At 48.0% G+C, this 27,839-nt stretch overlaps 1 protein-coding gene across 5 annotated transcripts in view; it reads right to left on the reverse strand.

Annotated features, from left to right (window-relative positions):
- Serca (ATPase sarcoplasmic/endoplasmic reticulum Ca2+ transporting SERCA) overlaps positions 1–27,839 on the reverse strand; it is a 160,503-nt gene that overhangs the window by 23,893 nt on the left and 108,771 nt on the right. For 3 of the 5 annotated variants that reach the window (XM_077678084.1, XM_077678080.1, XM_077678083.1), the window contains exons 1-2: positions 6,244–6,381; positions 2,008–2,249 (exon numbers count right to left, since the gene is read on the reverse strand). In XM_077678084.1, coding sequence (XP_077534210.1) covers positions 2,008–2,125 — 118 coding nt within the window. In that variant the 5' untranslated portion in view covers positions 2,126–2,249; positions 6,244–6,381. Of the gene's footprint in view, positions 1–2,007; positions 2,250–6,243; positions 6,382–27,839 lie in introns of those variants that run through there. The other 2 variants (XM_077678082.1, XM_077678081.1) reach the window with 1 other exon arrangement.

Here is a 27,839-nt window from a genome sequence, read left to right on the forward strand (position 1 = left end):
ACTACTGACATGCCTTCCGAGATCAAGAGATGCTTGCACTAGGGTGCTCAGTCTCAAAACAACCCTGTCCAGCCCCATTATTCTAAAGAAAAAAACAAACTGCAAGATATTTTGACGAAACTCGGAGTACTTGGTACATTAGGAAAAATTAGTTCCCTTGTTAGCCGTAGTACGTCCACGAATCCAAATCGAGTAGCCACTCCCGGGCCTTAATTATTCATTCGGGAGAAAGCCTGTAGCGGGCTCACTCTTCATGACGAGCACTGGGTCCCGACAAAAATACACAGCGAAGTTACAAATTATCGAAACGCCCACACGTGATACATAACGTCTGGATCTCAGATGGCATGTCCTACGAGGAAGAAAAAAAGATACGAGCATGTTGCCTTGTGTGTGTGTGCGAGTCTGTGTGTCCGTGCGTCGGCCAGCTACAAGCGTGTTGTTTCTCTCTCCCTGCCCTCTGACCCCGCGGCGACGACCCCTACCAGACAAGTTACGAGTGCACATGCAAGTGCACAGAGACGAGAGAGTGCAGCTTGCTGCGAGGCTCGCCATCACACTTACGTCTCGATCTCACCAATACGGTCGGCACCCAGACGGCGTCGGAAGTCTGCCCGTACACAGAAAGGGAAAGAACTTGCCACATTACAAAGGGGGGGAGCACCTCTGACGAGCACTTTTTTTGCCGGCTGTAGACAACCCACCCCCTTTCAACCAGCCGCAATACTCAACTGTGTCAGCACGTCACTGAAACATACCGCCACCACCAGTTGAACAAGGTAAGAAAAACTTCAGCATTCGTGCTTTATGTACCAATACACTAGAATGCGCGTAGTGGAAAAAAAAGTAGCGCTAAACACCCGCAAAAAATTTTTCACGCAGCTGTGAAATCAGTAACATATGCCAAGCTAGTACAGACAGCTTCACACTAAGTTACAAAACAATATATAAACTGGACTTGGGTTTGTAGAGTGAAATCTCACACCGAAGCATTTCAGTATTTCATTCAAAATAAAAAAAAAATACGCCACACGGGCTTAGCCCCTCTAGGCACGCAACACACTCTGTCCTGTGTCCCACTGTCTTATGGGTGGATAAGTGGGTGGGAAGAGGGGGGGGGGGGGGGGTGAGGGGGCACAATAAAATTTCAGTTTAGGAAAATTTCATTAAAAATGTACCCATATCTTGGCTTCGCAGCCTTCCCCCAGCAGACGTCAACCACAGCATTACAAAGGGACGCCAGTAGTGAAACAGCAGCCTTATGCAGAGTAACACAGCTACTGCACTACCCAGGCCAGAATTCAGCGGCGACATGAAACAGGCCGCTTCAATTTGGCAGCCCAACACGCAGGCAAACCCCAGCAGCTAACTTGTTTCCTAATGCAAATATGCTGACCTTTACAGCTAGCCAGCTGGAATGCCAGGGCTCCGCAAAAAGTTAGGGACCCAACAGTCAACTGTGCTTGGAAACTTTGTTCGCAACTGCTATCTGTGTATCAAGGCACATTTAATGGGGCCATGAAGACAAAAACGACTTTGATTCAACAAAAAGACTGCTCTGTCCCAGTAACAATGACAACAATTTCATCACAAACTTCGGAAGAATAATGGAGATACTAGTAGGGTAGACAGAAGGAATGGTGGCAACTTCCTAGCCACTCTCCAGCGATTTTTCTACGTCGTCACAGAGTCTTGTTTGCGTGAATCTGATTGGCATCCACTGATCTAAGCCGCTGCCAAGAAACATCATTGGGCCATTTTGGTGGGGCCTCTAGTTCCTAATGATCGCATAACTTGAATGAAAACACGCAGTTAGGCACTGGCCTTTAATAAGTCACTCCTGCCGATATTACATCAGTGCAGCACAAACATTTCTTGCTTTTTTTTTTTCGTTTAGAAGACACTCCACGGCCCTAACAGAGCTGGGTGAGTTACGATGGGATCGTCCTTTCAAACTGCACAACAACGAAGCTGTATTCCATCTTCGTGGCCCCCTTCTCCGCTCACCGTTTGGGCCGTACTTGTCCTGGAGCTTCTTGACCTGCGACTCGGTGAGCCCCCGCTCGGGGTCTGTGCCGAAGTAGTCGACCACCTCCTTGGTGGTCTTGGTGTGCGCCAGCTCCATGGTGCCCGCTCCGCTCAGCCGGGCGCCGCCCCGCTCCGCCGCCTGCCGCTGCTACCGCCTCTACTGGCTGCTGCTGCTGCTGCTAGCGTCCTCCGCCCGTCCGCGGCCCCCTCTGCTGTCAATACTGCGAGCGAGGAAGGAACGGGGAAGGTCAGGGCTCTACGCTCCAAGCACTCTGTCCTTGATCAACTTAAGCCTAACGCGTGCTCTCCAAAGGTTTCTCGTAAGCTTCCAGAGCAGACCATTTCCAGACACGACTCGTAGCAGCACTGAGGCACCATGCATTGATAAAACCGTCAACCTGCAATGCAATCCACACCACCGCTTGCTTTTGGGAACAACCTGTTCCAGTTCCCGGTAGAATTGTGTTGACTAGAGCTACCTTTTTAAGTATTTAAGCCTAACAGGTGCTCTCCAAAGGTGATTCCAGAGTAGACCATCCCACACACGACTCGTAGCAGCACTGATGCACCACACATCGATAAGTGTCCACCTGTAAACTTGCTTAGATTATGAAACCTTTTCTAGTTCCTGGTGGAACTCTAGTAGAGCTTCCACCTTCACCACAAAGCATGGTGAACGTAAGCCTTACACACACTCTTCCACGTTTACTCAACCACTACCGAAACAGACACTCGAGCTTTACACAACATGGCTGATGCCTCCACACATCGATAAAAGTGATTTAATTGAGCACTGAGTGGCGACCACCTTTCAGAGGTTGAAATCATCAGCCCTCATCACGAACGAAAATTGGCCAACAAACATTGCCTCACTACGGGCACATAAACGATGCGCCACCAGTCCGTAGTTTAGAAAAGCAGTTGACCATCCGCTGATCGGATCAACAAAAACTACTGCTTAGAAGCATTTTGGCATTTCAACATCAAATCTGCAGAAACAAAAAAGGTGTATCTGCTTTGCAGCATTACTGTGTTACATCGGAACTAAATAATGATGAAAAAAAAAAAACTTCAAGCATCAAAAGTGTAATGCAATTATCTTGATAATAAGCACCAGGAAATGGTGCTTGATGGGAGCAGTGCAATCTTTTGCATGGCAACACAGCCTCTGCCATCTAAAAGCCCAATTTAACAGTGCTGGGAAGTAATATAGTCAAAATCTAATGACTGCCAAGTGTTGCACGACCGCTTGCAGACACAGGCGCGAAATGAGAGTGCTACGAGCTGTACATACAATCTTTCAGGCGCAAATACGTTCAGGCCCTTCATGCTGACAATTCACACTAGCTTGCACAACACTCAAGGCAGCTGCTGCAGTGAATGCACGTATTGCTTAACGTTGCTAAAGACTGCACATTTCACCTTACATTAAACACTCAACTGAAAGGGTTTACATCTGGGTCAATAACCTGCAGCTACAGATGCAAATCACCAGTTGTACGAATTATGACTGCCCCATTTAGCCGTCCTTCAAGAAACACTGCAACCGTTTGAGACTTTTCTGGAAGTCCTAAAGGCTTTCAGACTGCAGTCAACAAACACATGCAGAACTTAGAATAGGGGGTCACGAAGTACCGCAGCAAGAAATTACCGCTCTACGCTCATCAGTTAACTAAGAAACTTGAATGAAAGATTTTTCTCTCTGTCCCAATACTGACATTCTTCGAGCGCTTGAATTACGACGTTGGCGCTATGTTGTGCCTACTGGCAGGCTTCCTTTCAGTTAAAGCAATGAACACATTCGATAACCACTTCAAAGAAATCGCCACGAAAGCAACGCACAAATGCAAGGTGTAGCTGATGCTACGAGCACATCACGTGCCGCTCCGTGCTGGCGATAACTAAAGCCTTCACAGTGGTTCCAGACTCGAAGGAAAGAGTGAAAGTGTTTATCGGAAGTGTTGCAGAGTCCTTTTAACAAGGGACTTAAAATTTGAACTCCTGTGGCGGGTTCAGTGACCCTTGCCAAGACCCAGTGCTCGACCGAATGGCTTTACAAGGTGCTTTACAGTCGAATGAACAGGTAAAGCTCGTTAAACCCAAAACAATCTCGTAACACAGCCCATCACATGCTTTACACGTGCAGGCAATTGATTTTTTTAAACTCTCAATGTACCCCTTTCATAAATTAAGTAGGCACCTTGCACGTAAACCGCGCAGTAATTAATATTCATCTCTGCACTTTGATACCTGCATACAGCTAATACTGCGAGTCTTCAATTTTAAAGGGCAAAAAAGCATGCACACATCGCGTGCCACAAAAAAATAAATAATAACAGGAGAGACTGCCATAGCTACATGGTCTTGCCGAAGCACTTTTTTTTTTTAATTTGGAAGCTCAAAGGAAAAAACTGGTGTCAGACGGGATTACAAATTGATTTTAAAACTAGCTTTTGCAAGCATTCCAGAATGTTTTCCTACCTGGTAGACTAATAGAATAAGATTATGTAGAAACAAAGTGACAGGGAAAAAATTTAGTCAATGACAATGTTTCGAGACTAAAAGAAAGTATTTTACTTTCCAAACAAGCAATCGGTGCGACACTCCGAGTTGTAAAGCATATCAAAAATGTCCCCATACATTCTCATGTAAACTTCGCCGCGCGGTTATTTTGCCGCTTGGGTGTTAGTGCATTATCATTTATTTCCGCTCGAGCAATCCGGTTTTGTGCGTAATGGCATTCCGCGATTCCAACGCGATCCTTCACTGCGGCGAACGCTGTTCAAACACACCCATAGTTCCCATGCACTCCCACTTCCCGCAAAACTTCATTCATGCGTCGAATTTCAACACCTATTAGGTACGGTGATCGTGCAAAACGGTTGCAAAACCGAACACGAGATACGCCACGAGTAAAAGCTCGCGCCAGCACCGCATTACCTACACCGCATCAGCTACGAGCAAATCGCATTAGGCAACTTCCTCATTTCCGTCTAGAGGAACCATTGTCTCCATAAGCGCAGGAAACAGGAAAAAAACGACGTGAAAATAAATAAAAAAGCGGCAATAAAGAAAGTGGCCGTGAGCTGTTTTCTCTCCGAGCCAACCTTCCGTTCAGCGATCGGCAGTCGCCCGATCACAGTCGCCCCTCCTCGCTACAATGGCCAGCTACAAAAAGACGGGTGTTCGGGAACGCGTAATAGCAGCCCCGCTGTTCTCGAACCATCCGCTTTTCGACTTTGGCTCGTGACCAGCGTAGCACCAGAAGAGCTCGTACAAACCACGAACGACGTCAGTGTGTGCGTCACGAACGAGAATTCTCACTACGTCCTCTTCTTTTTCTCTCGGCCGCCGCGGCGACCCGACGGCCACCACCGCTCCAGCCGGTCGGCCCCGGGTGAACGAACTACACGAAGCATGAACGCACGAGAAATTTGCAAGCACGCGGTTGGCCCACGTCGCGACTTGTTCGCTACTTGACGACGACGAAACATCGCGACTGTTGTCCGTCAAGGCAGCGTCGCAACGGCGTGCTGCGGCATTTTCAGCGCTTTGACGAGGCAGCCGGCAAGCGAAAGGCGGCCGACGATCAGGGGTCAATCGGTTTGTTCGACGGCATTAGAAAAATGTCACAGGAGTCGCATCCAACGAGCGTAGCGGTCCCGAAATAACGATTGCGCGCACATGTGCAAGGAAATTAACCCTGCCTACAAATCGTCGGATAATTTAGCGAGTACACGAATTTCATCGCCCTCCTAAGACTCGCGCCTGAGACCACAAACGAAAATCTTTACGTGCGACGTTGTATGCGAAGCTCCGCACGAAGGTGATGAAACTGTTCGAACCGAACATGTTCGCGGTGCGACGCACATTGGCACCGTGGGAATTCGGGGATCCCTCTGGGATGGACAGATGACCATACATTTCAATTTGCTTCGAGTAGGAGCTAGCGCATCAATATAAATAACCGTTTTTTTCGTTCCGAGTACGCCTGGCACGCTAGCCAACACGGCGGCAGTATGGGCCAGGAGTAAAAGTCCCCGAACGGGGGAACCCATGCAAAAGCTTAGGCCTAGTTGATTCATCCGCAAATGCCGGTCCGTACTCTCTAGTTTCAACATCGCTGTTGGTCTGTCCGAGGCCCCGAACAGCGCTAAAACGCCCGAAAAAATTCGTCGAGCAGACGAAAGCTTCACAGAAAATGTGAATACGTACCATCGTACCATTTACACGCGACAGTGAATCCAGCAGAAGTTTCCGTGGCGCGGTGCAGATGACAGGCGAACACACTCAACAAAGTTCATGTGGATTACAGCCATTGGACGTGGCGTCCCCACGTGGACTCCGGAACTTCCTGTCTGCGCATCTCGACGCGAAATACGTCACGTCCGGGGATTTGAGGCACGTGGGTATGACGTCATGTGGCGCGTACCATAGATGCGCGCGAGCGGTTTTGTTTTTCGTTTCCTGTGGCGCAATTTTTTGTTTTGTTTTCCGAGCGGGTACTCTTTTTGTTGCTGTTGAGTCGAACGAGCTCCGAAGTCGCGCCTGTGTACGCGGCCGTGGAAATCGGCAGTGCAGTTTGCCGCAGCCGTTTTCGTTCCGTTCGATCGTTCGGTGTTCCATCCAACTGCGATGATATTGCACAAAAAGGGAACCCCGTTACGCCACGACAGCTGCTACCCTCTCACGAGGCGCAACCGCGCTGACTGATTGCCTTTCACGTGGCGGCAGGAGACTACACACCATAAGCGCTTACCTAATTTTGTTCGACACAATAAAATTGATCGTATTGTATTACGTTAGCGACGCCCTCGGTTTGCCGGCATGATGATGCAATCTAACGTCGCAGTCGTGCACACGGATGTAACCGTGGATGGAAGCAACGCCCACACCCACTCACGCTTCTCTTTTTTCCTAACCTTAGATTTGGCGCGAAATTTGTACACCACTTTTTGCTACGTTTTATAATCAATAGCACGTAAACATTCCAGGCGTTAGGAGGAATGGGACGCTTGGTTTAAACTCTTGCGCCGCATATAAGAGTGCAAAGACGAAGAAAAAGTCACTCTTTTGTTTTATGATTGATCTGAAACGTCATAAACTTCCGAAGGTGCTGAAGAAAGGATGGGGTCTTGGCAGTCATGAAAAAGGAGCCCCTCTAAGGAAAATAAAAATCTGCAGACTAATGACAGCTACCAAAAAATCTAGGCGAAATAAACGGGCCTTTATCGTACATTAAAAGAAATTCCATTCTCTTTTCAAGACAAGAAGGTTAAAGGCACGACTGTCTCTATAAATGAAGTTGTGCGAGACACAAATACTATTTATATTCTCAGAGACGGTATATAGAGACAATTTTCATTTTCGCAAAAACGTTTCCGTGTGCGTAAAAATAGTTGTTCCGTGTTTTGTATAGACAGTACTGTCGGGTGAGATGTAAACTTCAAGCAAATCTTCATGCGTGATCGTCATAGTCGTTCCAGTGAGCGTACACAACGCTGTAGTGTAAGCTCCCGCTAAGATGGACTCGGTTAAGACGAACAACATTTTTGCTCTCTTGTAACGTCCACAATGCAAAAAACCTCCGCATAAGACGAATTGCTGATAATGCGAACAAATTTGTACAGTCCCTTCGAGCTCGTCTTCACGGGAGTCTACAGTATATGCATTCTTGTTTTGCACGCTGAAAAACCACTGAAACGCGACGTGAGCAACTGCGACTACGTGTGTACGGCGGTGCGTATCACGCAGGGGACCACATGACCGCAAATTTTGGAACTCTTCGTAGTCGTTGCTTGACTTCTTTTTAAAGTCCGATAGCAGCTTTAGCGATTGCCTTTCCATCACCTCGTCCCCCAGCCCCCTAATATTTTTCCGAAGTATGGCTAGAGTGTTCACTCTAGTTCACTCTAGTATGGCGGCAATGCGAAGACATTGCGCGGATCCGTTCCATATTAGGTCGCTTATAAGATATATAGAAACTTCTGCGGGTTTAAGGCATGCATATTCAAAGCAAAATATCTCCCCGAAAACACATCGCCATGGCGCTATATTGCCACATTGGGAAAATCAGTTTGACACTGCTTTTGGAAGTCCAGGCATTTCTTTATTCCTTTTTATGAGGCCTTCATACGGCCGAGGTTTCCAAAGACGGCGGTCGTTTTTTGTCGCACAAAGCCTCGCATTTCACGTTAACGGATGGCTTCACGGCCATTGCGAAGACACTGGCATCTTGCGGAAGACCGTGTCTCGATGCTTTCTTCTGACTCGAAGGCTCTGCGCGAATGCATCTCACAGCAACTTTATGCGGCCGGACAGCGTTTTGAAAGCCAGCCGTTTTACTGGCTTCGGCGTTGCGTTTGCACGACTTGACAGGCCAAATACGTTAGGCCTACGCGTCGCGTCAGCCTAACCAACGCCGCATGTTTACAGGCGGCCTCGGCTAAACACGTTTCAACCACAAAACACGCCCAAGATTGGGCATCCCCCGCTACACGAATAGATGTTCTCATACAGGTTTCCGTTGGCATATGTTTTAAGTGCGAATGCACTTCTTAAGCGAGCCTGAAGCGTCTGCCGCCGTCCGCATAGCAACAGCTGCGGGTGCGCGCGCTCCTCGTCTTCCTTGGCAACGGGGGGAGATGGGCGCGCGCTGCCTGGCCGCTGACATGGCACATACCCACGTGGGGATTGGCCAGGAATCTCCTCGTCTTCCTTGGCAACGGGGGGAGATGGGCGCGCGCTGCCTGGCCGCTGACATGGCACATACCCACGTGGGGGATTGGCCAAGAATCGGGCGTGAGAAGGGCTAATGCACCCGCTTAAAGGAGTACTGACACAAAATTTCACGTGGGTGATTGGCCAGGAATCGGGCGTGAGAAGGGCTAATGCACCCGCTTAAAGGAGTACTGACACGAAATTTCAAAGCTGAGATCCGCTCTAGCAATCAAGTACAACGACAACACAAATAGGTGTCTGTGAATAAATGCATCTTTCTTTCTTTGTAGTTGTGTGTGTTTGTGTGATCTCTCTTTCGCGAACATCACCGAACCGCGCGAATTCAACTCCTGCATTCGCACTTTCACATTCTTCCCCTCGGGGAAATGCGGGGAAATTTTTTCATACTGCAACTACCAGCCGACGTGAATGTCTATGTGTGCGCATGTATGTATGTATGTATGTATGTATGTATGTATGTATGTATGTATGTATGTATGTATGTATGTATGTGTATTTATGTATGTATGTATGTATGTATGTATGTATGTAGAGAGAGAGAGAATGATGAGGCTTTGAAGATGGTCAGCAGATAGAAATAATACTTCGGAGAAGATATCGGCCTAAGACCTCTTCCAACGTTTCGACAAGGGGACAAGTCCCCTTTCCGAAACGTTACTCAGAGAACACCGCCATACCTTTCGTTCAAGGCAAGATAAACTCAGAGCTGCACACGTCACATGCACTCCGCGCTGTAACACGGCCGGGCTAGAGCGGAGGCACTCAGCCCGGCCGTGATAAAGCGCGGACTGCGTGTGACGTGTGCAGCTCTGAGGCACGTGAGCACGTGGGCATGGCTTTGCGACGCTTTGCATTCGTCGCGTTCCAGATGTGCGCGTCCTGAGGACTGCGGGCAGTTACATTTTCGAAATCTGACGCTGGATATCGGTTTGACGATGATCCTGTACAATTTCCAGATTACAATCACACTCCTAACTGCAATTATTAAAAAGTTAATGAACACGTACGGGTTAATCGTTGCCCTAAACAGCAATTGGAACTCGTTTTATTGCATCCGCCACGGCCCCTGACCCCTTCGCGCAAGACAAGCAATTTTACCAGCGAAAGCCAATTTTTAAAAATTACTTAGACTTCCCTGAAACACCCTGTATATATGTATGCATGCACACACACACACACACATATATATATATATATATATATATATATATATATATATATATATATATATATATATATATATAGCAGTAGAACTTTGAAGATGGTAGGGAACACAAGAGAAGAAAACTTCGAACAAGGTAAAAACACGATTGTTGCCAACGTTTCAGCAAAGACACTTGCTTTCGCCCTGACGAAAGCACGTCTCTTTGCTGAAACGTTGACAACAACCGTGCTGTGCTTTTACCTTGTTAGAAGTTTTTCTTCTCTTGTATACATACATACATACATACATACATACATACATACATACATACATACATACATACATACATACATACATACATACATACATACATACATACATACATACATACATACATACATACATATTGAGAGGCAATGTCAGGAGACTTGGCGGGCGACGTTTATTCCGTGAGCGGCACCCCGGCAAGAACAGGATCAGTCACGATGGCGAAGATGGCGCGTTCGAGAAAGAGGAAGAATGATGAGATGATGATGGTCGCACATAATGCAGCGACGACGACGAAACGTGAAGGTGGTATTGGCCAGTCATAATAGTCAGCTATGGCCTGATGACGGGACATTTAAGATTCGCGCTTACAATATATATACAGACATCTTGAGGTTTTATATATAAACACGGGACTTTAGATATCTGCCAGTGTTTGCGTCTGGTGAATGGTTGCCAACGTTTCTTCTTTTGGCGGCGGCAGCTAGTGCTTTTACGGATAGTAGAACGGACAGCCCGCTGCGGCTAACTGAAGAAATCACGAGTGGTGTCGTGTGCGCCGGTCCTACAAGCGCGTGTCAGCGGACGAGGCAAGCGCGAGCGGAGCAGCTGTTGTATAGACAAGAGGCGCAGCTGCAGACGGCGGTGTCGCATGCAGAGTCAAAGCCCACCGCCGATATTAGAGATCGCTCCTCACAGATCCCCCGCTGCGTGCGAGTTGTTGAACACGAGGCATCAATATACAATGGCAGTTGACCTTTTCCCCGAGAAAGTGTCGTCGAGTGTAAGGAATTAAACAATTAAGGCTGCAGGCAGGCCTGCACGTTGCTCAGAGCTGCTACTAATTAATCACAGTCGAAGTAGTGTTCTGTCCTTATTCATTTTAATAGAACCTCATACGGCTGCGGTTTCGTGTGTTTTTGATGTCCGCGAACAAAAAAAAAATGGCGCAGCTTGCACTAGTGGTGCAAGGCTATATCCTGGAAAAAACAGCAGATCTGGCGGCCCGTTTCCCTTCATCGGGGACCTGGCTGTTGCACCTCACATGCATTTCCGAACTTGCCGCTGAAAGTTCTCCATGTTGCACTGCTGAGCACAAGGTCGCGAGTTCGATTCCCGGCCGCGGCGGCCGCTTTTCTGATGGAGGCGAAAAGCAAAAACGCCCGTGTGTACGAGATTTCGGCGCACGTTAAAGATCCCCAGGTGGTCAAAATTAATCCGGAGCCCTCCACTACGGCGCGCCTCATCGCCTGCGCGCTTTCGTCGGCGCGTTAAACTCTACAATCAACGAAAGTTCTCCATGACTGGCAGGCCCGGATCATTTTCTCCGCAGCCTTTCACATCTCTCCCAAAGTGGACCGCGTCAGCACCAGGGATTTATACACCCCCCCCCCCCCCCCTAACACCCCCCCCCCCAAAAAAAAAAAATATTCCACAACCACAAGCACCCTGCCTAGGGATTTATGCAATACCCCCCCAAACATCCCATCGACATGCCCCCAAAATCGAAATTCTGCATAAACCCCTGGTCAGCACGCGCTAGATCCAGCGGCAACCGGCTTCCCGAACTCGGCGCCTGCAGTGCTCCCCACTTCAGGCTCGCACGCACGTGGATTGGCGAGTACAAGAGCACGCGAGAGATCACGCCACGAGCGCTGGATAGAGTGTTCTCAAAGGTCGAGCTGGCCGACGCCGGGCGCTCCTCACGAGGCGCTCGCTCACGTGCACTCGGTATTTTTTCTTAGTATTTTTTTGCGAGCTCCTCACGTGACGGAAGCCCACGCGCAAGCCTGGACGACGCCGGGCGCGCGCTCCTCACAAGGCGCACGCTCACGTGCGCTCGATCGGTCTTTGGTATTCACTTCTGGTAACGCTATACGGTGGAACTAAAAGCTTAAACAGATCCGCTGTTAAAACTGCTGCGGCTCCCCGCGTCTTTGAAGCGCGAGCCGTTCCATAACGAGATGCGTTAGAAAACGAACGTCCCAGTGGGTGCCCTGGCTATTAGCACGCGGTGCCATCGAAGTAGCGCGCAGTTTAAAACGTCGCTTGCACCTCAATATTAAGCAGATTTGTTACAAGAATCTGCGAATATTTGTTACAAGAATCTGCAGATTTGTTACAAGAATCTGCGAATTGTTACAAGAATCTGCGAATACAAGAATCTAATCTTGTAACAAGAATTTGTTACAAGAGGACGCACAGTCACGCACTACAAGAATCTGCGAATCTGTGCGCGTACTCTGAAGCCTAGCGCAGTGTTACATACCCACGGAGTAGCCCGTACCAACAGCGTATATATGCGTCTCTTAGTGGGTACAGCCAGCCGTCACCTGAGCTTGCTTATGGGGTTATATCACAGCATAAACGTATCTATAGAGCATACAAAACCACCCGAACTGAAATAAATAAATACCAAAACGGACCTGCAATGGTTGAAAACCACTGTGTAGAAAAATATTCAACAGAAATAGCCGAAACCGACCTTAAAGGGGGAAAACCTGCAAAAACGTGCAAGAAGCAGTAGCTTAAACTGACCAAAATGCAACAAAAATACCCGAAATTTCATTTATAATGCATAAAGATGTCATAAATAGATTATATGTGTGATAAGAAATGTTAATATTCAAATATGACAAACTCTTGAAAATGAAAACAAAAAGCGGTAACCGGATTTGAACCGTTAGGATGTTTGCTTCGCAGGAGCGGGATTACTACGAGACCAAGGAATTAAATTGAGGGCTACATGCACGTGACATTGCTTCAAACATACCCTTGATGGCGCGATGCGTCGCTTGGCTGTGCTGACTAGGACACGCAACAGCGCTTTATAAGCAGGACCTCTTGCTGCTTCCGCAGGATATTCCGCGGTTGGCGCAGCCGAAACGACGGTCAATCTTTGTTGTTAAACTGCCTCTGCGTTGTGTTAATTACTGTGCGGCACTCGTGTCTCATTTTTAATGGGTGAACATACATTGGCGGCTTCATCCGGGAATTTATCTATCTGTATGCAGCGTGTGACACGTTGAGTCCCACAGGTACACGCGTTCGATGTGATGCAATTAATAAAAAGATTTTATTTAATTAATGAGAGGACATTTATTAAAGGGCCCCAGTGTCTAGGGCTTCCAAGGGAAAGCATAAGCACAGGTGCATGTGAGGTGATGATCTCCTGGCCAAAATGGATTCGCACTGTCAGACAATTCCCTCTCGGGAATATTTCTACAAATTTTCATGACCGTTTTTGTCTTTCTGACTGCACTCGCGACCGATGTCAGCTCCACCGCATGCTTGCGGCGTCGAGCTGTTAAACAGGCCCGTTGAATGCTTTCTTTTGACTTTCACTCATTTAACTGGCCAATGACTTGGCGAGGATGTGTTACCGAAGTGCTAATACTTACGTGCAACAGTACCAGCGATCGTTTGTGCTGAAATGACCTCACGGGTCTTTGTTTTGGGTAACATTTGATCCCATTATGGTCTTCCCCGGGAAATGTCTTTCCTTTACTGCGCACCTCTTTGCAGCGAAGGGCTCTTTACAGGCCGTAAGGCGATCGTTTGCAGCGCGCACGTCCGCCAGACATTCACGCGTCTGCTATTTAACAGGCATGGCGGCAAAACATTGAAAGGACTGTAAAATTCCCTTCAGACCTGCGCCGTGGAGTGACAAAGGGCAAATAAAGCTACATTACAGGTGGTCGTTGAAGTTGTCGACGTAATTAAGGACGACTCCTACAGCCTTAAAACGACTGCTACTAAGAAATGCTACGGAAATTCCTTGAGACGATCAATAGCGTCTTTTACCGCTGCTGTCTGTTACTAATTATCAGGAAATAAATTTTTTACTAAGTTGGGCTTAAAAAAAACTCCCACCTCCCCTCGCGGGAACCCCTGTGTAGATGTGACGCATAGGCGGAGCGGCGAAGGGACCGCGTTTTATAGCGCGCATAACGTTGAGGAGACTGCGTAAGCCGGTCCCAGTCGATGACGACGTTGGCGTACTTGTAAAGCGGCGTGGACTCTTAGGTGTTTGAGCCAAGCGTGGATGTTGCTTCGCCGGAGAACGGCACACCGTTTATATGCGCAGCGCGCCCGAAGGAGAGGAAATCGCGGAAGAGATCTACTGCACAGCGCCGGCCCCAGCGCGTCTGCCGTGGCTATGACGCAACGTCCCGCGGCTATGACGCAACACAATCCAACACAATCCAACACAATTCACTTTAATCCAAATCCAATACAATCCAAGCCAAGCCAAGCCAAGCCAAGCAAATCCAATCCAATCCAATCCAAGCCAATACAATCGAATCCAATCCAATGCCCCTCGCGAGAGAGTTTTCGCTATCGGAAAGGAGAGGGGGTGAGTGACGGAGAGTGCAGCTGGCACGGCGAGGAGAATGGGGGAGGGGTGGACAACGCCGACGACAACGACGAGGACGCCGGAGGGACAAGGCGAGTGAATCAGATGCTCTGCATCTAACAGTCTGTATTTGCGCCCGTCCTCCTCTTGATTCAAATGCAGCACTCACACTGGTCAATGACACGAGTCAAGGAGTGATTGAATGATAAAAAAAGACATTTAAATCAATCTCCCGATACAGCTTAAGCTTGTCCCTGGTTTTTTAGAATCAGGCTCCGAACGAGTGTTTCTTCATCCCGGATGCGTACGTACCCCCATACACACACGCGAATACATACATACATACATACATACATACATACATACATACATACATACATACATACATACATACATACATACATACATACATACATACATACATACATACACACACATACATATGAGAGAGACGAGGAGGGGAGGCTATAAAATATTTAAAATCGATAAACCTCCGGATCAAACTGTACCATGTCCCTCGATGTTTGAAACTGGTGAACGCACATGCTGTTTAGTGTGGACGTGTGTATGTGAAATTGGTGGCTGTGAACGCACACGCCGCCGCAAATGCAACTAAAGTGAAAAGGAGAGATATAGTTACGCTCCAACCAATAAGGTCTCGCGTATCCCCGCACCTTGACTGCGCCCTCGGCCGGAAGCCACAGGAAAAGCCCACTTTAAGTCGCCCAAGCCGCAGCGAAGGAACAGGCATGGCGGCAAAGAGCAACAAGAAGCCAGGTAAGCAGCACAGGCCTGGGATATTAACGTTACAGGGAAGAGCTGGAAGGCGCTGGTTGTGACACCACCCGGCACACCGCTAGGCGCGCACGCTGCGTCGAGCCTCGAGTTATGGCGCGGCCACGGGCCCTCTCGACGCTGCACTGGGTGGGAGTGAGGCAAATGGAGCGGAGGCCCGACCCGGAGCCCACTGACAATGCGCGGCTAACGAGTGGCGACCACTGCGACGGGCAGGGCTAAACATAGGCGACGCGACACAGCGCCACACTGCTGAGTGGTGGGATGCAGGGCTGTGAGGGAGGGCAAAGAAAGAGGGAGAGAAAAGAAACGAGAGTGATTGCGCCGACTACATGAAGTTCCAATTACCAACAGCGATGCGCCACCTCTCGGGCGACGAAGGCAACGACGCGTGAGCGCACACAGCGCAACGCCGTTTAGTTATGTATACACTACCGAGAAAAAAAGAACAGATATACACCGCCTGCACTGCCTCACTTTGCAGCAAATTGCAATTTACTCCTAGGCGGTCAGTTATGTTGTGAATTACAATCTGCGCACTCCATCTCGCCAAACTGAGTTGCTTTGCCGCGCCTACCCAAGCGTGTGCCTTGCGTGCGCCTCCCTTCAGATTATTTCTAGCGTTTAAGATTTTAAGAGAACGCGTGAAAGCAAACAGAAATCTCAAACCCACCGGAAAACCTGAGGCGGGTAAATTCGTTAAGCCGACGAAGACGTTCTCAGGGGGCGCACGAACCACTCTTGTGCAAGGCGACCATGCATTCGGCCGTTCCCTAGAGCTTCGCAAATTGCATGCGTGTCCTCTTAAGACCTGAGCTTTGCTCGAGTCTATGCGCGCCAATCTCTCTCTCTCTCTCTCTCTCTCTCTCTCTCTCTCTCTCTCTCTCTCTCTCTCTCTCTCTCTCTCTCTCTCTCTCTCTCTCTCTCTCTCTCTCTCTCTCTCTCTCTCTCTCTCTCTCTCTCTCTCCGATAACTGCGATTACTTCGATCAATGTTTTCAGTGCCTGCAGTTGTGCCAAGAGAGCAGAGCCGAGCGGATGTTGCTCTGCCAGATTGATTGAGAGCAGGGTCAACCTTGTACTCCAGCCCGGCTGCTGCACGAGCTGCCCGATCACGTTGTCTGTCCCCTACGTGTTGTTAGTAATGTTAAAGGCATTCGATGCCCACGGAAAGGGACTGGTCGAGCTGCTGCGATGCAGAGGTATTCAGATATTATCGCTTAGAGCGGGAATGGAGGATAGCGTTGTGGCTTCTCCTGGATTTCGTTTAATCGAGTGCAGTAGTGTACCATACTTGAGTACGTGATGCTTACATGGAGAAAGTGCCGGCCACATGCGTGCGAGGCTAAATCTGCTAAACACTACGGCACACGGCCCTCCCTCGTCAGAAGTGTAACCTAAATTACAACATAAAAGCGAATCTGGTCTCACTCCCTTTAATATCACCAAACATATTTCCCACGGTCGGAGTCGTGCTCCGCTGGTGGAAACCATTTTGATACTGACGTTATGTACGAAACATGTTTGCTTATGATAGAGCACCTACGCAGTGTGTAACGTAAAAGAGCGATTTATATATATATATATATATATATATATACACCATCCCTTCCTAAAGAAAGTTGAGAGAAGCGTGAAAACCACGATTTTTCGCGCACTAAGTAAAGGCACCTAGGAATGTTCTAAATGTATACCAATACGCGATTTTTGAGATAAAGGCATACAATTGTACTCCTTCATTTCTTCATGACCAATGCGTATATTGTGTTATCTCGAACCGTTCCTTTTTCGAGATTTTAAACTGACTGTTTTCCCACAATAAAAAAAACTTGGTTTCACGCGCGTGAAGTCGTCTTAGCGGGTAATTGTCGTGTAATCTGTTTCGGGATACTTTCAATAACACGACGAGATTTAGAGCCGTTTTCTGTAATCGCACTCCCTTTGTAGATGGCCATGCTTCACTGCAGAACATGCAATGGGGGAAAGCCAGCTTGCAAAAAAAAAAAAAAAAACAAAAAAAAAAGCTTTTACCGATAATTTGAAGGTCGGCTTCACCTCAAAACACAACTGCATTGGTGAGAAGACATTTTTCCAGCAGCAATGTATAAGCCGTTTCGTATCAAATATGAAGGCCCTAGGACATTTTATTTTAAATTTTTCATGGGAGCTTTTCGGTCAGCCAACCAGCCTATGGGGAAATGAATTAGACTTTTGACAGGACGCCATCGGTCCCACTAAAAAAGCTTTCGCTTTAAAAATAGTGAAACACGTCCTTTAGACCTGCCGCGGTGGCTCAGTGGCTAAGGCGTTGCGCTGCTGAGCACGAGGTCGCGGGTTCGATTCCCGGCCGCGGCGGCCGCTTTTCTGATGGAGGAGAAAAGCAAAAACTCCCGTGTGTACGAGATTTCGGCGCACCTTAAAGATCCCCAGGTGGTGAGAATTAACCCGGAGCCCTCCACTACGGCGCGCCTCATCGCCTGCGTTGCGTCGGCGGGTTAAATCCTACAATCAATCAAAAGACGCCCTTTAGCGCAGAATATATGGAGGATAGGTGAACGGGGGGATAAAATGTCAAGAACATGGCTTCAGCGAGGACGCGTGTCGGCTTTTTATTGGCGATGAACCGATCAGAAGTAGCCTTCTCGTCTTCATGGGGTGCACATTTTTCTTTAACCTATTATAGTGGCAGTTGAGAGCGCTTCTTCTGGCGAAAAGCGTCGCCTGTGTACAAAAATTACCTTTTCCATAACGGCCTTCGTTGTCATCATACACGAAAAGTTGGCAAAGAAGATAAATGTGCCCTTTATTGGCGCCTTATTATCCATCCACAGATCGATCTTAAATTTTAGGGACCTTTAAAAACAAGAAAATTTAAGCTCTTAAGCTTACGAAGTTTTCTCGCGAAAGCCTCTTCCCAAGCCGCATGGCAACGTAGGATGCGTTCATAAACAAACACTGGAACAGAATCAAGTTTTCTTTTTAGTACAAATATATAGTATTTTATAACTTTCCGGGAGTTTCTTTCGGCGCGAAAGGCGTTTTATTTTCTGAGAAATAAAGATTTCCCGAGGGATATTTGTTTGCTCATTGCCGTCTCACAAAATTCTTTTGTGACTCATGCATAGTTTGACGTCAGAAGTCGTGAGTCAGGCACCGATTGTGCACGCTGCTTATTCCGGCAACTGCCAGAAACGCTTCTGTGATGTTTGGAAGTACGTACGTCAAGGCTTTCCCTTTTACGACTACCCTTTGAACAAAATTGGCCGATCCGCTTTCACGATTAACGACGCCACAAAGTCGCAATAACGGCGAAAGCAGCTTTTTAGTAATTGCCGAGTTGTTAGTAAGCGTTGCACACTTGTGCGGCAGTCTCTCGACATAAGCAAACTTTTTATAGCCGTTGTTACGTTACGCACGGCGCACACACCTCAAAGAAGCTGTTGGCGATGACTAAGTAATACGAAGAATTGTCCATGCTTACTGGTAAGCTTAAACAGGCACAGCACACACTGGGGCCCGAGGCGTGGGGAGTCGTAGAAGAAGCCGGAGACGTATAGGGTCGTTTCCCGTCACGCGTGATAAAATGTATTGAACAATAAATACATTTAAAAATAATGATTCCCGGTGTAGGGAAGCCACGTCCCCAAGACGGCGCGTAAGGAGGCACCCGAGTCACGTGCTCCATATACGATTCCACAACCCGCAAAGAAACGCCTGGAACGACCTCGGGTTCTCACGGGGCACGCGACTCTTCGAATGGTCATGCTAAAAAACGTCAGGCTGTTCGGAATGGCATTTCCGCCGCGATGTCCGCTATTGACGCAGGCCCTGTGTCCGCGGGTGACGCACAAGCCTATTTTGCCCGAAACCGCGCCGAAGACAGCAGCGCGTTCGTCAGAGACACAAGAGGCTGCGCAGGGGAGGCAAAGCGGCAGCCACTGGACCGAAACAGCCTTGGCATTTCAAATGCCATCGGCCCTCCCCCTCCCCTCCTTCCCCCTTCCCATCTCCCCTCTTTCCTCGCCCGACGCTCGTCCCGCGCTTCCACGCAACGTTTCACCACCGAGAGAACGGAAAGGGCGCCACCCTGAAGCGCACAAGGAATCGCGGAAATGCGGTTATGCTATTGGACGAGTGATCCAGCGTTGAGGCGCGCCGAGCTTGGCACTGGGGAACGACACAAGGAGAAGAAAGGGCGGAGAAAAAAACAACGTTTACGGCCTTATCGCTAGGTGGCGACGGTCCGCGGCGCTTCCTCGTGGCTTTCAATGGAGAAGGGGTGGGGTTTCAGCTCGACGTTAACGCATACTTGTTGACTTTTAAATATAGGCGAGCGCAGAGCGGACGCGCCGCAGTTGCGCCGGGAAAACGGTACTCTCGCGGCTTGCCTTCCGTTATCCTTTTTGTGGCTGCTCCTCCTTTCTCCAAGTTCCCTTTCCCTCTTCCTATCTCCCCCCGCTACCGGGTCTTCGATGTACGTTTTGGTGGCACCGGGAGGAAATGGGTTTAACATCGAGCGCTTTCTCCGCGGACCCCGCATTCGTTCCGTCTTCTCTCGAACGTTTGCGCTCTGGTTCTCTCTAGCCTATCCTTTGTGGAAAGCGTGAAAGTGTGGGCATCGATGTAGACTTTATTTATTTACACGGCGCCTTTGCGAACACGAATATACTTCTAGGCAGTCGTAGTGAAAACAAGGAGTGTAATACACCCACGTGCGTCACATTTTCGGCTCTGGGGAACTTCTAAAATGTTTACTTTTTTAAAAGTATAAAAATACGTATGTAGGCATATACTATGTAGACAACTGCAGTAGTACAACCTTCAGGAGTGTCGTGAAACTTTTGTAAAAATCTCGATGGATGGTACCCTTTTCGTTTCCCCTCCAGTTAGTTTCTTCTAGGAACGCATAGCGGAACTCCTTTCTTTGGGGGGGGGGGGGGTGGAGCCAGGAGGCGCCGTGAGTAGATGGCGCATGAAAACATTAAAGTCTATATTTGTTGCATATCTGTTATGGCGTACGCTTACCAAGCGAAGTCATCCTTTTGCTTACGGCGTGCCCCTACTTGCATGGCCCGCGCGCCGGCGCTCGGCCGGTGATGTCCCCCGCTGAGAAGCGCGGTGCTTTGCTCCGGAAGCTTCCCCATGATGGAACACAGATCCGGCTGTCTTGAGCTTGGTATGCTCACGCTTAAAATTTTTCTCGGGATACTCTAGCCTTCTTACGTGCATTGAAGGCGAAACTTAGGCATACTATTGTGACGAGTATACCTTCTATATTAACGCTGCCCCGTCGACAGAGCAGCTACACTTTTTAGCGTCCTGAATACACCTTAATCCACTTTAACCCACATGAACTAAGGTAGATTACGGTACGTCAAGATAAATTAATTTTAACCCGCATTAATTTATCTTAACCTACCTTAATGTACTTAATCCACTTTTATCTCACCTTACAAATTATTCATATCAATCGCCAATCAATTAGTATTCCACCTTATCTGCCTTATTTATTCTTAGTCCATTATTATCTACCTCAGTCCACCTCAATCCACTTTATTCCACCTCAATCTATCTTAATCTCGCCTTAATTTAGCTCACTAATCAGTACTATCCATCACTTAATGAATCCTTAACTTTGGTAATCAATAGTTGGTATGCTTCTTAGGTTCGCCTCTGGCCTTCCTTGGGTTTTGTACCGTTCGTGTCGACGCCGGGGTCATTCAAGGTCACGTTCCAGTGAGACATATGTATAAGCTTTCAATAACGCGACCCTGTTATGGAAACGGGTGGGAACACAAGCCACCGAGGCCATAAATGCCGGTGAGCCCGCTGCACAAATGCACGGGCAGTGCGGTGAAGCGCTGGAGTAGGGACACATCGAACCCGTTGGAGTGGAATCAGACAGATTTCGAACGCCCACTCAAAGTACACAGATTCTAAGTGAAAAGTACGGGATGGGCGATCTTTCGGGTCAGGTGCGAAAAACTAGAAAAAAGTGACCACACCGCGAGCCAGAACTGCCGCGATATCAATAAAAAAAATACCAGATGGGCGAACGTTTGGCTCAAGTGCGGAAAGGAGGAAAAAGTGACCGCATCAACACATGAATAGATAATTCGCGTTTATGGTGTTCACTCATCGGCGCCAAAGCCATCGTTTTTAGGGGGTGGGCGATCCTTGGGTCTTTTAGTAAAATTGAATATTTCATCCCTAGAGGGGGATTGATTGATTGATTGATTGATTGATTGATTGATTGATTGATTGATTGATTGATTGTATAGGTTTAACGCGCCGACGCAACGCAGGCGGTGAGGCGCGCCGTAGTGGAGGGCTCCGGATTAATTTTGACCACCTGGGGATTTTTAACGCGCGCCGAAATCTCGAATACACGGGCTTTTTTGCTTTTCGCCTCCATCAAGGGGGGGATGGGCGATGTTTCGGCGGTGGGCGTTCGCTCGGAACTTTACGGTAATTTTTTTTTTTTTTTTTTTTTGCGTGCATCTGGCGCTTTTCTTCCCCTTGCGCTTTATAACGCTTCCGAATCAAGCACCACATGTAGCCAACATTTGGCTACCCTGAAATAAGAAACGAGTACCGTAGTAAGTACTGAAAACAGTACAGAAGGGTTCAAGAGAACAGGGAAAGGCTTTGCGGAAAAAGTGCGCGCCAGACTGGGGGTTTGAGGACCGTATGCAGAAGGAATTATGGCACTGTATAGCATATGCTGTGCAGGCTTATCATCGACAAAGTGTCAAGAGATCTTCGTGTGGGGGGAATGGCAGCAATTGCTGTTACAGCATAAACCGTCAATAATGCAGTCGTATACGATACACATGGTAACTGCTATATTCGTATATTCCACTGTACTACGAAGCGAGAGGCTGCAAGCGACCGGCCGCCTGTGCCCGCCACTGCCCCGCTTCTCGGGCGCGGGGCAAACGAGGGAGAGGGCGATCTCTTGTAAACAATAAACGCTCCTACAATTTCTAGCGTGGGAAGCCAGTCGTCTCTACGCCAGCGCTGCGTCTGCTCCTTTTTCGAGGCGCTCAGCGCTGCCGCCCTGTCTGGGCGCCTTCGTAACGTCCTTACTTCCGGGGTTTCCCCTGAGACGATCATAACAGTAACAATCTGTTCTCAGGGATTCTGATCATGGCAACTACACTGTCCCCTAGACGTCTTATTTAATGTGTATGACTTCATCAGTGTCTCAATTTTTATGTTTAAAATACCGCCTGAGCAGACGCTGTGCCGTCCAGCACTTGACTGCGACGAGAGAGAGAGAGAGAGAAAAAAAAAGAGAGAGAATAAACGGTTTATAGCAATGGTGAGGAGTCTGCAGTCTAAATCCCCTTGAGCTCTCCCGGCTTCAAACAGGCCTCAACGCCAGTGGGCACCGATCCTCTAGGTCGGAGCTCGTCAGAGCTCTCTGCCAAAGCTCGTAAGATGAATGGAAGGGATTAGACGAGTGTGGCAGGGTGTGGTCGCAGCCCCATAACGTACGGAAGAGGGTCCCGGGGACTCCGAAGAAGCGGCGTAGCGGGGAATCTCTACCGTTTGGGTACAATATGTGGAATTCAGTCGTGGGGGAAGGTATTTTATTTAGGGAATGACGCTGTCGTTTGTGCTCGTTGAAGAGTTGTTTATGAACGGGTGAGCGGGTAATTCGTTAGTGGTAGGTGATCAATGAGATTGGCTCCTGCTATTGAGAGGCCCTACGTCGACATATCCTTCGAACGCGTGTTAACGCGCTTTGTATACATTACGCGGCTGCGTTCGGTTTGAAAAACGCCCAAGCTTCAGAATATCCTGAGTTAAACAAAAAAAGTCATGCAATTGAAGAACTATGTCAGAAAGCACTGGGCACAAAAGAGTCAAGCATCATGAACGTACTCATTATACATTCAAATGCGTGCTGGATAACAGAGTCTCAAGAATGCGTCGAAGCCCACCGAGACACACCTGCGTTCACAGTGTGAGCAGGCATGGGGCATGCTAAGAAAAACGAATACCAAGGAATTAGAAAACCAAGTTGTCATTTCGCAAATAGCGAGAAAAAAAATTGCGCGTACAAACGTGGAAAGATGTTGGAGGAACTCAGCGAAATGTCCACAACACCATGCATGGGCAGACGCCTGTGAATACGCGAGAGCATGGCGAAAAGGTAAATCTGCCGCCCCCCCCCCCCTTTTTTTTGTCTTTCTTAAAAAGCTGAGGAACTCCCTACGTATAGAAATTTGGCTCTCACGTTAGCCAATGAGCCCAAACTTTCTCCCAAGTGAGCCGAAGCGTATATGCATTGTGTCTATCAGAGATTAGAACCTCACCACAGGGAGCATTTTGTACGCTGCTGCCCCAACAAAGAAGTGGGAGCAAGCGGTTCGATAGAAATCCATAAATCGAACTTAAATTGCACTTTCTCGACCGGTGCACGAGCGGCGCTACTTCGCATGCGCGCAGCTGTTTCCAGCCTTGCGAGGACGCGCAAAGAGGAGCAGGAAGTGGTTATTAAGGACAGGAGTGGAGAGAGATTCTCGGCGAAGTTCTGCCTGAAGGCACAGCGACCGTTACTTCGTCTGCTATGAATACCTCAATCACACCGCCGTATCCCAGGCAGCATGCAACGGTATAGAGGCTTACCGAGCCTACCCAACCACGTTTCACGGATGCGTATTTGAAACTTCTGAGCATGCGCCAAGTAAAAGGAAGAGAGAAAAAAAGATGGCGGTGTTCCCAGAGTCTTCACTGCGCCAGCGAGACAGTGAAGCGGAGCTCACGTAAGGCGACACCGGTGGACGACTAGCGAAAGCGCAGCTGCTCCTCGCATGTAAATGAAGAGCAGCCCGGTGAGTGATCGAAGCCGTCGGGAGAAAGTTCGATTTCCCACGGACGAGCTGGCCATCCCTGAAAGCCGTGTGTATATGTAAATGGTTGCGCCTGTCTCACCGCGCATCTTTTCGTTGAGCGCAATGCGTTGTTTCCGTTATATTTCGCGCCACTTTAGCTCTGGATGTGTGCTAGGCGAGCGTGTAACAGTTCATAAATTTTCGTTCACGTTGGGCGTGGCCGATACCGCGTGCAGACTGTGGCTTTACGAGCGGCGACATTACAATACGGGTAAACGGCCAGAGTATCTGGTATGCGACGTTCGATGCACGAACCACGCGTGGTGCGACAGTTTGGTTTGCTTAGTTCCCCACCTTCCTCTGATTTCAAACAAAAAGGTCGAGATTCCAAAAATATGCGGAGCCAGCCGAACTATTCATTCATTCATTCATTCATTCATTCATTCATTCATTCATTCATTCATTCATTCATTCATTCATTCATTCATTTATTTTGTGGAATGAGAGATTGTGCGAGTTGGCACATTTTCGAAAAGAATAAACAGCGTAAAACAGCGAAACGCAAGAAAGATAGAACAGACACAACGCTGTGTCTGTCTGTCTGTCTGTCTGCCTGTCTCAAGATCACATGTATGAAGACCGACATGTTGGCCCATAACCGAGCTTCCACATAATAGTTTAAAAAATACCACTGATTGCCTCCCGTCCCCTCCCTTGACTCGGTTTCGCGTGATAGATCTCTCTTCTTTCTTCTTTCTTTCTTCTTTTCCTCTCGTAAAAACACTCTTTGACTTCGGTCCAGTTTGTTTATTTTTAATTGGCGTCACCCGTGATACGTATGTGGTACGGGTTGGGCTTTTATTTTATTTTATAGCCCTTTATTTTGTCTGTCTGTCTGTCTGCCTGTCTGTCTATTGTACCCTCTTGTGTTTCATTGTTTTTCTCTTTTTTTATAATGTTGTTTACTTACATATTTATTAATTGATTTATTTTACATTCAGGGCTAACGACATTACAAAAAAAATTGGGCCGCAGAATGGAAAAATGGGTTATAAAAGTACGCAAATGCTAGGAGGAGGAGGAGGAAGAGGAGGACGAAGAGGAGGAATTAACGTTTATTGCTCCCAGAGTTGCATAGCCAAATTATTTTGTAACTGCAAGGTTACAACGTATGAGCGCAGCAGATATTCCGGATATATCGAAGAGAAACGTCAGGCATTCGCGGTATATCCAACTAGACGATCGTTTTTCCGACGAAAGTTGCCGCTGTGCCTCATCCCCGCAGCGGGATGTGACTCCGCGCGTCGCAAATAGTGCGTTACCGGGAATATTTTTAACATGCCACGAGTCGTATCAGTGTTTTTTTGGACTTAATATGCTTATAAACTGCTGCAGCGACGACAAACAAACTACATGAGAAAAGGCAGACGATATGACGCATTTATAGCAGTCTCCTTTCAAAACGCGCGCGCCCGGTGACATGTGTCGCTTGGGCGGAGTGATACCGTACATGAGCTATTGCCGTTCTTAACTAGTTCCCAGGTATAGCTTACGATTTGTTTTGCTCATAAACTGGAATAAATCGACAAAGTAATCAAATTATGTGTTTCTACGCGCCCTCAGTCATTTACTACAGGCACAGGTAGATAAGCGACTTCGTTCTTTATTCCATTGTGCACTATTTACTGCGGCGTCGTTTGTACCGTGCTTCGGCATTAGGGCAGTGGGTTGGTTGGTGGAACGAGGAAACTCAAGTGCTTACAGTCTTCCGGTGCTGTGGACACACGCGTCATTGCCAACACGATGAGAAAAAAAGAAGCAATAAATTGGAGAATGAATGAGCTTCTCGCGCTGAACGCTGGGAAAGAGGACGATCGTTAAATAAGGGAGTTTTTTTCTTTACAAACCGTTTTTGCCCCACCATGGTGTCTGAAATTTCGAGCTGCATAGAAGCCTTTGTCTTCCGTTTTTTTTATCTCTCTCTCCCTCTCTGTTTCATTTGAGTTTGATACAGTGAAGTTCGACGCAACAAAACATTTGCCGTGAAAGGAATTTCGTTACGAAAAGGGAGACGGGACCATGTTTCTGACGGCGAGGATTCGGAAAGCGCCGAACCATGGTGAACCGTTTGAAAAATCACCGCGACTCGCATTTCTAACTGTTTGGGCATGGAGGTTTTTCCTCATCCTTTAAAAGAAAAAAAAAAAAACTGGCTGGTATAATTTTTGTCTTTAACGAAGGAGGAAGGGAACAAAAGAGCTTACGAAGAAGAAGCTGGAGTTGCGCGGAAGACGTGTATCTGGTAACTATGATTGTTACTTGCGCATTTTATTATTGGAAGAGTCTTATTGATCGGTGACACAGATGACTGGGTGCTTACGCGCAGTTCGATATACGGGTTAGAAGTGTAGACTCTGTCGGCGCAGAACGAAACAAACCACACAAAAGAGAACAAACAGACAAATGCTTATTGCGCTATATCAGTGACAACGCAATGGATGTGCTGTGCTATGCACACTGTTACATTGTTACACGCAGCACAGTTATGAATCATGCTCGTACCACCTGGAGGGCTCTTTCTTAGCTTGCGTTCCTCCACCCTTAGTCAATGCCGGCCATTGTTCAGCCAGCGCGCTGCCTCTCCCGCCAGTAACGCGGAATTTCATTGTGCGGAAACCTAACTGTATTGCGCTCAACATGGAGTGGGTAACCACAATAGCGGACAAACAGGCGGCAGCCAACCGAGCGAAGTTGTATCTTGCACTGACGTTCACTGCATGTTCTCAGATTTTCTCTTTCTCTCTTTCCATTTTCAACAATACTTGAGACGATTAAAAAATGCATTAACTATAGTATACGGCTTAGAGTGGACACCGAAAGACTTCGTCCTGCAGTGGATCTAGTGGACTGTTGTTGTTGTTGTTGTTGTTGTTGTTGATGATGATTGAAATGACGTCCAAATTCAGCTCTTCCCCGCCTTTCCTGATATCTGTCTCAAAATAGACTTTAAAAGATATTACGGGAGATGCTTAGGAATTTATGAGAATGTGAAGGCGGAAAAGCATGGTTGGGCGCTCTGTGGGTCTGTTGGTAAACTTTCTGTTCTGCCTTGCGGCCGCGTCAGCCACCCCACGACCAGCCCCCTGGACAGAACCTTCCGAAGCTCGTTCCCTTGACTCGCCAGAAGCCTCCTGTTTGTCGCCTCTCAAGGCGGTTCGTATTGCCATGTGCGGAAGCGGCGTATACCCTTCTCCGGCTCTGCGCTCCGCCGTGCTTTTTCGGAGCCCTCCTCCGACCCTCCTGCAGCACTGCTGTGCGATTCCGTGTACTTCACAACGCACCTCACACGTTTCATGAAACATGGACATCTATGTTTAGCGCTCATCTTAAAAAGATGAGCGCTAAACATAGTCGGAACCGAGCTCGCAGCGTCGAAGCTTGCGAACGCTTTCACGACTGGAACCGGCAATACGGCTTTGCACACGGTTCTCAGCTGGTACATGCGCACCGTTAAGCTTGCATGTACTGGAGTTCCTGTATATAGATCCCCAAGCGAGCATATACTGAAGCATGTGCCGGAACACAGTGCCGTAGAAAGTGGCAGAACCGCCGTTCTACCTCGACGTAAATCTTAGTTCGTAGCGCCTACATTTCGAAAGACCAAG

Source organism: Haemaphysalis longicornis, unplaced genomic scaffold (assembly GCF_048455015.1).
Source record: "Haemaphysalis longicornis isolate Haplotype H1 unplaced genomic scaffold, Haemaphysalis longicornis Haplotype H1 scaffold_7, whole genome shotgun sequence".
NCBI classification, from domain to species: Eukaryota; Metazoa; Arthropoda; class Arachnida; order Ixodida; family Ixodidae; genus Haemaphysalis; species Haemaphysalis longicornis.